Raw genomic sequence first — 11,182 nt, forward strand, 5'->3', positions numbered from 1 at the left:
TGCTATTTGTAAATGGTCAACTGTTGGGTGAATCACTATTCTTGTTTCCTTCAATTTGTAAATGATTAGTTGGCCCACTCATGAAAAATTTATCTTGTGTGCTGTTTTTATAATCAACTGTCTTTTTATATATATGCCAACAATCGAGGAATGGACTAATAATTTTGTAATTTAGTAGCTGTGAAGTCAACAACAAGAAAGCTGTAGTCTAAAATGCTTTGCTGATAGGAACGCTGATGTTTCTTATTTTGCTGAACTTAAACAGACATTCTGAGATAGTAATGTTTTTTGTACACTTTGCTTGTTATACTTGAGTTGACCTTATCGGATTCAACTGGTCAGCCTGATCTGTGAGTTGCCCTTATCATTAGACATCCATTAATCAGATTCCTCCAAACACTATGAGTAACTACTCTATTGAGAATACAAAACAAAGCTAAACTAATAAGATGCATGCTTTAGTCTTAGAATTCTTTGTTAGCTTCCTTGTCATGAAATTTCTTGTTTCATGAGTAAATTAATCATTTGTTGATGTTGCCATGATGGAAAGAGAAAGTACAAGGTGTTGGTACTATACTAAGGTATATGCTGGATAATAGAAAAGAAGTTCCTTAGAGGACTTTCAGGTTTGTGACTAATTAGTTCTGATCAATGAGGACTTTAAATGATTTTGCAACATTTTGTAGGTTATGTGACAGAAGTATAAGAAGATACTGGACAAGCTCTGCTATATTCTTGGATACTTAAACATTATCATGTTTCGGGAAGCAATCAGATAAGTCAGTTGTCTTCACAAAAGTTTTGTAAGCTTGGTGTACACAGTGCTGTGCACAGTTCTGCCTTAAGAATGCTGGCACTAGGTTTACTTTTTCACCGAAATCAGATTAAAGTTAAAGAAAGCCGGCACAGGGAAACATGACAATTCGGCATAAGATGATAAGTTTCAGCTTGTAGTGGTATACTCGTCAATAAATCTGAGAATTGCTGAACCATGGAAAAGTGCTTGGCCTAGATGACATTATCCATGCCGTTCGGCAAGTAGTGTGAACAAAGTGCCATTATTGTACAAAAGGCCTGACCTGGCCTGACATTACAGAAGCACACTAGGGCGTGGCATGAGACATCTTTTGGCATGGCAGCATGCCAAACGGCACATATTGTGCTAATAGGTTGCTAGCACACCCCTTGGCAGTGGCACTTAAAACTTTGTTACTGATTTTCTGTGGTTTGATATTTTATTTATATATAACACCAATTCAGGTCATAAGTTATGCAATCCTCAACGTTTTTTACTTCTTTAATGCTTTTATGAACTGCACATGTATAACTGATCATTTCTATCTAAGTACTAGTTATGGACTTATTGCTGTATCATGCGTAATGCATATCAATTAGTGTGGGTACAACAGCATATATTCTAACAGAATCATTTAATTAGTATCTTGCAGCTTGGTTGCAGAAATTACCTCTTGAATGATTCACTGGTATGTAAACTCATAAGCAAGCTTATTCAGTTTAGCTGCATTCGATTTTACACTTGTAGTCAACTTGAAACAGTGTTAATTGTAGCAATGACATCATTTTTTACCGTTATGTTTTGTTGGAGAAACAATGAAAATTGTGCAGGAAATTATCAAGAGTTGCCTATTGGGAATTTCATTTGGGTAACTACAATTCCAGAAAGGGGGACATGATATTGTAAGTTTGGTGTAGATATCATAATTAACTTTCTTGAATTATTCTTTGGTTTCAGGACCTATATAACGTGCACAAGAGTTTGAGCAAATTAGTTATAGCTGAATTGGTTAGATTCTTTATGAAATCTAGACAACTAATATGAGATATCCGGCATATTTTCTGTTCTGGGTATTCCTATGTATGACTACAAAATGTTGTCAGATGACCCATAGTTTGCAAAATTGGATGCACATCTCGGAGACCCATAATTTGCTCCATCTTTTCTTGTTGTTGATGTTTTAATTGGCTGTCATCACCAATTCACCAGTGTTATCACTACCTTGGTTAGTAATAGGAACATTAGTTAAGCATTTTCTGTTTGATGTTAACTTTTGTTAAGCCATTGTATCAGCTGAATATTGCAAAACTAGGATTGTGGTTTATGGAGGTCTTTGCCTATTCATTCTTATTGAGGGTGTTCACTTGAGCCTTCCAAAGTTTATGACATTATGCTGTTATGTCTGAATCAATTTTCTGATAAACCAAAACATGGAAGATAGGGAATGTCATTATTGAAGGTATGTGAATAAAACTTATCTTGATATCAAAGTGTTGATGGGAAAGATATACAGAACTTTTCATTATATTTTAAGGTCAACAACTAAGGATAGCATAATTTGTTATGGCTTTTGATCTATGAGGTATCGGGATAAAGAGAACCTTATCTGTAATGTAAATGAGTTAATATAATCCTTCTGCTACTCAGTCTATCATAAGATTTAAGTGAGGTATCTAATGTCTGAAGTTCTAATATATTGTGCTTTTGAAATTATTTTTCACATAAACTGTTTATGCTTTCTCTATGGTGCAAGGAGAGATTAATGGTGCTTTAAGCAGAAGAGTATCAAGAATGGGCACCTGCGGAAATATTAGTGGGTTTTGTTAATATTTCAAACTGATAACAAGTTGAAAATTTAGGAAGATGCCTACATTGGTACAGCTGTAATTGATATGAGCATAATTGGTTCTCTAAGGAAAAGGGAAATTGGTGGAGAGACAAGTGAATTTCTTACACCAGTAGGGTTTTAGTAGGGCTTTACATCAAGGCTACTTCATTGCATGGGTTAGGTATTTGCACAAACTGAAGTATTGTAGTCTTTCTTATTTACGAATTTCATCATTTCAAACCTGAGAAATTTGAAATATGGTGAATTATCATGTTAGAAGTATGAAGAAACTTAAAATATTGATTATGTGGAAGGGGACAATTGGGTTGTTGACAGAATATTTCTAATTGAGGTTGATGAGTGGAAATTTTAGTAGATGTAAGAACGACGAAATAATGAGTCGATTGAGATGATTTTGAGATGTTTGCCAAAAGAAAAGGAAAAATGAATGCTACACCTTAGCTTTTGAGGACAACATCAAAATAGTTTCAGGTAAAGGCTTTGAGGAAGATCATGTTTGGGTAATTAGTCTACTGGTTCAATTTGGACAGTAATCAGTCTATTTTGATTAGATTTGAAACTGGTTAGGATGAAAGCCCCAATTGAACCTTTAAATTATTGCCTAACTTAAGCTTCTGCATGAACCCTTTTGTGAAATTTCGTCATCTTTTTTTATTTTTTATTTTTATTTTTATCTTTTCCCTTTTCTCCCTCTCTATCTCATCCATATTCTCCCTTGTGTTCAGTCTTGGAGACCTGGCAATGGAGACAAGGTGTTATCTTTTGTTGCATATCTCATATACTCATGAGATCAGGCAAGCAAAACAAATGCAGCTATAACAAGTTTTTGCTTGTCTGAGTGAATTTTCGTCGTAGAAGTTTTAAGTTGGAATTGTTGTTACTAGTGATCTCCTATTCTTAGCTTCACATTCCTTTTCATTACATTTAGTTTGATTGTAGATCCTTACAAGTACATCTTTTATTGTTAAATACATCAGGTTATAGAATGATAATTTACTTTTGGAATCGAGTTTTAGTTACTCGTTAATTCTAGTGATAGCTGCATTTGTTTTGCATGTCTGAGTGAATTTTTGTAGTAGAAGTTTTATGTTGGAATTGTTGTTACTAGTGACAATGAACCTAAACCATCTTTCAGTTCTATCTATCTAAATGAACTTTTTGCATCCATTCTTTGTGTTAGAAAGCTAGTGAGGAATTCTGTAAAATTTCTTAAATGCCAAGTCTGGTTGTTAACTAGAAACTTGACATTGTCCTTGCAATACTCTCTTGTACTTCACTTTGGTGTAAAGTTCCCTTCTTTTTTTAAGTTAAGAAATGGTTTGCTTTACTCTTTCTTTACTACCCTCTTTCTATTGTCCAAATCAAACATTTGCAGTGTAGGACACAAGATTGGATAAAGATCAAAGAGGTGGACTCTTGTTAATATGATTGTCTTACATGTAGCCTAAGTATTGCTTGTTGAGCCATTAGATTGCTTTGAGCTTAATCTCGAGCTATTGTTAGCCAAGTTAAAATTAACCACATCAAGTATAAATCAAGCTTTAATATGGCACTTAATTGAAGCTAACACTCTGAACCTATGAACTTCTTGGAAACTTTGGAACTAAGAAAAAAGAAGAAGATATATTTGTAGGTGGTGTGTCAAATATCCAGTACTGCAGGGCTGCATAGGAAGAGATCTTTTTTTTGGATAACCAATTGACTCAGAAACTAATACTAAAACATTAGGTAATAAATAACAGAGTATATCATACCTTTAAGATGTCTCTTCACATGAGGTTATTATAGATGCACATAGACATAAAGAATAGTAGAGTGTGTGGCCACGCATATTAGACAAGACCACTAAAACTATGCTCTGATATCATATTAGAGAATTAGTTGATCCAAAATTTTAAGTTGTTAGGTATTGAATATTTTCTTTTTCTGAAACTGAGCATGGTGGAGATTTTTGAAACTAAGTATAGAGGTAAATTATTAGAATTAATTAAAGGAAAAAATAATATTAAGCAATACAAAAACTTAAACTTGGGGATCTAAATAAACTAGTGGTACTAGAAGAGTGTTACCTTTGGACCTATCCTAGAATGAACTAATAAGATTATTATTATTATTATTGTTGTTGTTGTTGTTATTATTAGTGTTAGAGGTGTAACCAAATTCAAATTATCCATTATTGAATTTGTTTCGTTAGTGAGTCTTAAATTTTCAATCTATTTGATGAATGGGCGGGACTCGCATTAAGTATCACGATTCAAATCGTAACCTTGCTACATATCCATTAGGGGTATAATAGATTTTTAAAATTCATAGACAATGGTTGTGTAGCCAATACTTAAATTATGTAAATAGAAGTCATCGATTAGGCTAATTCTTATGTATTAATACTTTCAAGTCTCTCGAGAAATAACTAAATACTTCTATTATATTGTTTAATATATTCAGCTTGCATCATTTTAAGTTACATATTGTGCTCTAATTTTGGCTATTAAACTATCATAATTGAGCGTTAAGAATTGTGGCTTGTTGTTTTAAGATAAGATTTTTTATTTATTTTGTGGTATACTAGTTATTCACGAGGAATTCGAATTCAATCCATTATCCAATTGAATTTGAATTCGGTTCTAGTCCGACATGACCCGACAATATATGGATCAAATATAAATATTACAATTATCTATCAATTTAAAATTAATTTCGAATTCGAATCCAATAAGATTAAATACATATGAATCCAATCTTTATACATATCCAACTGAATCCACTTTGGTCACACCCCTATAAGCTATTTAAATCCTAACTGATATGTCTTTTTGTCGAATATATTGTTCATTTCTATCCATAGTTGCCACAAAATCAAGCATATCTAAAAATGAATAGCTAATGAGATTAATTGATAAATTCAACAAGCAATTTTGAAAACATTAGGAGAAATAATGTTTTATCACATCCTTCCCAAGTTTCTTGTCAAGCTTCTTGCTAACAGATTGAAAACTCTCTATGACTGAACAATCCATTTTTGTAGCAAGTATATTAATTCTGTACAGTATAATTCTTACCTAAGAGCTTGTCCACTCTCTTGAGAAGCCTAAGAATAAGGATACCTCGATATAAGAAGGTTTTTGATATGGTTCAGAAGCAAGTTATGGACCCGATCGTTGAACTCACAAGTTCTTCTAGGGTTTGGGTTTCTCGGATTCATGCTTACCTTGTTTTCTTTCTCATTTTTTCTAACTCACTCTTCTATGCTGCAGTTCAAGTGCCATGTGAGATCCGTCAAGCAGACCCCCTATTGTCTTATATCTTTATCATTTGTGCTCAAATCTTATTAAGTTTGTTCAATAAAATTATGTCCTCTGATTGACTTAAGAGTTACCTTATCTATACTGATCATAGTCTCTGCTATTTAATTTTTGTTTATGATATCTTATTAGCCATCATAGTTACTTAGATGAATTATATGGCAATCAATCATTATTTTTTAATCTATGATTCCTTGACTAAGTGATAAATCGCCCCAAATCTTCTTTTTTTTTTCTTTAGCTCAAGATGTTGATGGCTTGTTGAAATTAAGCATGGTTATTTTTCTTTTCTCTAGCTTGGTATTAGCATTTATCCTAATAGACCTCGACATTGAGATTTCTCTTATGTTCTTGTCAAAGCTAAGTCCAAATTTGAAGGATGGAAGAGGTCCACCTTATCACAAGTTGGTCATGCCATTTTGATTAGGTATCCTATTAATTTTTTGTTTAATTTAATTACTCGTTTGGAGCTTTTGTTGTTCCTTTGTTTACCTCAGACAATATGAAAAAAGTAGCTCAAATATTTTTATAGGAGAAGGGGAAGTTTTCGAAAGGGCTTCATATAATCAATTGGGGCGACTATTAAGTGGCCCAAGTCTCTTAGAGGCCTTAGCGTAAGAAAATTGGGAGCTTCTTATCAGGCTATTATTGGGCCAAGAGTAGTTGATTTAATAACAATATCTAAAAAGCTTTAGGTTCTTTTTATGCAGTCTAAACATGGTTTGGCTCACCTTTGGGAAACCCTTTATTTTCAAGCATTTAGTGGACTTGTTGGACTTATGTTGACACAAATTTAGAAAACAACATGGGAGTTGGTTTTCCTCAAGCTTATAGAGATTTTTTGATATTTAACATTTCTTTGGTCCTCAAGTCAATTCCTCTTAATATGTAAATTGTGTCACATTCAAAGAAAATTATCGAACTTATTTAAAATCAATCATAGCAAATGGACAGACTCTCTCTCATATTTGGTAATGTTATGATTGCTGTTGTGGATGTAATTTGTCTACCATCTTAACCGTAGGAGGATTGTTGTTTGTAGGCTGAATCATTCTTTAGACTCTCCTTATTTAAGTCTATATTCTGATTCTTAATGCATCAATATGATCATGATCTTGCGTTTCAAAATAGTTGAAAAATAATTTAATACCTTCCTATGACTCCCATATCAAAGTGTTTATTTAAAAGACAATATGGGGTAAGTTATCTACTAAGAATTGACTCCATATTATTATCTCTCGATATTTTCTCAATGTGCTACTTGTGGAAACCTAATTAAAATATTTCTCACATACTCTTTGTCCTACGGCTAAGAAATTATGGTGCCTTGAGGAATTTAAGCTTAATCTCGCCATTCAATTTATTACTGGTTGATGTAAAAGGAGCTTAGATTCTTGAAGGCACCTCCTTAGATCATTTTCTTTGTCCATTTTTCATTATATTGTTCTTAATGGTATGCGGGCATTTTGAAAAAAATAGAAACACTTTAGTCTTCAGGAACTCTTTTAATCGATGCCTTCATTATTTCACAAGATCATTTCTTCATCTTGGGATTTTTTATCTTCTCTCAAAGATCAAAGAAACTGCACCATTGTCGTAACTAATACAAACCAATTATCTTAGCTTTTTATGCGATGAGCATTATAAAGATTAATATGTAATAGTTTGATAGCCCTCTTTGCAACAGCTTGCATTCTTCCTCATGTCTCTTTTGTGTAGGCTAAAGTTGATGGTATCCTCAAGATATTCTATATTATAAAGCAACAAGATCTATATTGCCTTCAACTTGAGTTGGATACTCAATGATGTGATTGCATCTCCTTAGAAAATTGTTCTCATCTTTGCAAATATTAAGCTTATTGTGGAGGGGTTCTTCTCTACTTTATTCTACTGTTGTAAGTGTAATGTTGGCTCATTAGCTAGCCAACTAGGATATAAATGATGGATTGTTTTTTTTTTTTTTTTGACTACTAGCTATCTTCTAGGCCTAAGGCCTTTCTGTATAGGGACATACAAGGTGTATATCTAGATATCTAGTATGTGCTTATTTTAGGTAATGTATTAACTTTACTAAAGAAAACTAACTTCGTGCGTAATTAGCAGCAAAAAGTCGGTCAGAATTAAAATTTATATCTTTAGAGGAAATGTTTGAACTTTTATGAGCATCTTATTAGTAGAAATGAGTTTAATAAGTGGATTTTCTTACATAAGACTAAATAGCTATTAGCCTTCGAATCTCGCTGTCAAATATTTCAAGACGATGGATGACTGCCTTCCCTCCCTTCTCCCTTACCCCTTCGAGGACTTCTCCGCCACCATCTTTGAAACTCCTATACCATCCTCCTCCTCCTCTTTTGTTTTCTGTTTTAATAAATTTAACCTAGGCTAAGCCCACTTCTTTAGGAAAAATTTCTAGGTAGGAATGCTAAGAGTTGTGATGCTATTATGCCATCATTGTAAAAGAGATCAACTTTGTACAGGCATATGGAAAGATGCAAAGTTTGTATAGGATTATAACTCCACACTATGCGAGTATGCATGGTTATAATCTCATACTTAGGTATGTGGAGTTATAATTCCATATTTAGGTATGTAGGGTTATAACCCCACACCCTATACTCATGCAGTGTGGGGTTAGGGGTTATAACCTCGTGCGAGTATATGTGGCAGTCTTTAGGGAGGAGAGAGAGAACAACTTAGCTGATATGATACGTATTATCTCAAAAGATAAAATTATAATCTTAAGTTATTAATAAATAGTTTTTAAAAAGTTGTATAAAATAAAATAAGAGAGAATACTAAATTAGTATACTAAAATAAGGTAAGATAAAAATAAAAAGGCTTATTTTAGAATAAGTCTGTTTACGTATGATTGAGGGCTAAGTTGCACATATTATTTAAGCAGCAAAAGCTACTGCTTAGATAGCCCTGTTCATCAACATGATAGTGAATATGATTGAGGAGTTCTATTCATTCATAGAATCTTATGAGATGGTTGTTCATAATACGCCAAAATTTGAACTTACCTGTCTGATCCAGAGAGAAATGATACTCATCTAACAAATATCATATATTGAAGTTACAATGCAGATTATAATAAGGTCTCAGCTTAACGGCATGGTTATATCAATTAAACCATGTTTAAGAGACCAAATTATAATATATATCCATCAGAATCACAACTTAATTTCACCACAATAATAGTGTGCACTCAGACAAAAGAAACATTTGAGCAAATCACAAAAGTAAAAGACCACTATTTGCACATTTACATTGAGCACTTCAAAGCTTACGCAATCACAAAATACCTAACAAACTACTGGAGGGAGAAGGAAAGAGAAGAAGAGGATATGCAATGAAGTGTCAGAGACAATTCTCGAGCACAAATGGAGGTAGCAAATCTGTTGAATGATTAATTACTATCAGATGCTGTTTCCTTTTGTGCTGCCACTTCAACTCTTGATCAATATGGTGGTGGATAATAAGGCCCTGCATAAAAATTCCATTAATGCATACTAACCATCTATCTAGTAAGTGCTAAAGTGTAAAGAGGGTGTGGATGCTAATTTGAGTCATACCTGGTGGATAGTAAGGCTGTGCGGGTGGAGGAGGATACTGCTGCATGTACGACTGTGGAGGATAAGAAGGAGGAGGGTATGTCGGGGGCGCAGGTGCATATGATTGCTGCATTGTGGGTGGTGGATATGGCGAAGATGGATAAGGATAAGGATTAGGAGGTGGATATGCTCCATAAGCGCTAGCACCCGAATAAGCACCAACAGGAGGGTATGAAGGAACATAAGGAGCATATGGTGCAGCTGGCGCCGTGGGCATGTAATGCGGCGGCTTTTGCTTCTCATCACAAATTGCAATACAACATAAAATATTAATTTAAATTTCTAAAGCAAAACAGTAACGCAAATCAACAAAGGAATGCTATTGGAGAATTCTGGTTACCAAAGCATTAGAAAAGTGCATGATGAGCTTCACTTCTCCCCCAAACCTGCAAATAATCCAGTGTCAAGAATTTTCACAAACAAATTTAAGCGATATGGATATTGTGTCAAGATTCTCACTTTTGATGTCGAGTCTGAATCGGCCACGAGGAATCATCGTATCCTTGGGAGAGGACCTTGTGAAGCTGAACCCTGAAACACAAATTGATTCAATATACACTGAAAACAACATCATAATCAACGTTTCGGAAGACTGCCAACTCCTAGATGTCGAGATGGTTTATAAATAACTAACTAAATGAAATAATCAATAAAAACTTGAGCATTAACAAATAAAACTATTGCATTTTTACTAGTCTGAAGTCCTGGATGATACTCTAAGCAAAGTCTAGGCATAGTGATAGTGGCATACTTTGTCAAAGACGCGTCCCTCTTTTATAATAGGGAAAAGTACTTTTCACCCCCCTATAATATTAAGAAATCGCTGTTAAGGCCCTACTACTTCAGTTCTTACATTTTGATCCCCTGTTTAGAAGAAAGTCCTCATGTCGACCGAAAGGTACAAAAAGAATATTCCATATATAATAGAATACACGGTGTAGGTTTAAACCATAAAATTAGTAAAATATAGGGTGCGAAATGTTATTTTCTTTATCAAGTAATGATCTTGTTTTTAGAAGAAAAAATAATACCTGCCATTACCGATGAAATCGTCGGCGGTCAACGTATTGCTGTTCCAGACGGCGATGTTCATCTCGCGGAGCCCTTCGATGAGCGGGATCTGGAACTTCTCCTGGAAGGTGGGATTCCTCCCCCCATCTGAAACCACACCAATCAAATTTCACATCGATCACGAACGCAAAACCTAACGATATAAATCAAGAACCGAATCGGGCCTTTGGGAGGTGAATCGCTCACCGGTGCACGTCCTGGTGCGGAATTTGGAGGTGGCGTACTCGATGCAGACGTAGGGATCCTGGCGCGAGAAGAGCTCGGTGTCTCTCAGCTTGTTACACCCGACCACTTGGAAGAAGAAACGAGCATTCAAGAAGCGAGGGTCAGAAAACTACGATTGGGGACGAAGAGATCGAATCGAGGAGAAAGAAATCTTACCCGTGACGTCGAGGATTTGACCTTGGATTCCCGACATGGAGATCGCTGAGAGGCGGAACGAAAGGTCAAAGGGATCGGGAAGAAAGATCGAGATTTTTCTTCTTCTTTTTTTGTGTCAGCTAGAGAGGTCGCAGTTTAGGTCGTCGGGTATTGTATCATTTGGGAA

At 34.6% G+C, this 11,182-nt stretch overlaps 1 protein-coding gene across 1 annotated transcript; it reads right to left on the reverse strand.

Annotated features, from left to right (window-relative positions):
• Positions 1–8,992: 8,992 nt before the first annotated feature.
• LOC140767088 (elicitor-responsive protein 3-like) lies at positions 8,993–11,182 on the reverse strand. Its single transcript, XM_073106870.1, has 7 exons — positions 11,017–11,182; positions 10,822–10,926; positions 10,596–10,722; positions 10,024–10,095; positions 9,905–9,950; positions 9,526–9,799; positions 8,993–9,436 (listed from the first exon to the last, which is right to left on the reverse strand). Exons 1-7 carry the CDS (start codon positions 11,051–11,053, stop codon positions 9,411–9,413), a joined length of 687 nt encoding a protein of 228 aa, XP_072962971.1. The 5' UTR covers positions 11,054–11,182; the 3' UTR covers positions 8,993–9,410.

The sequence above is a fragment of the Typha angustifolia genome, chromosome 9, assembly GCF_048772165.1.
Source record: "Typha angustifolia cultivar Huaian chromosome 9, ASM4877216v1, whole genome shotgun sequence".
NCBI classification, from domain to species: Eukaryota; Viridiplantae; Streptophyta; class Magnoliopsida; order Poales; family Typhaceae; genus Typha; species Typha angustifolia.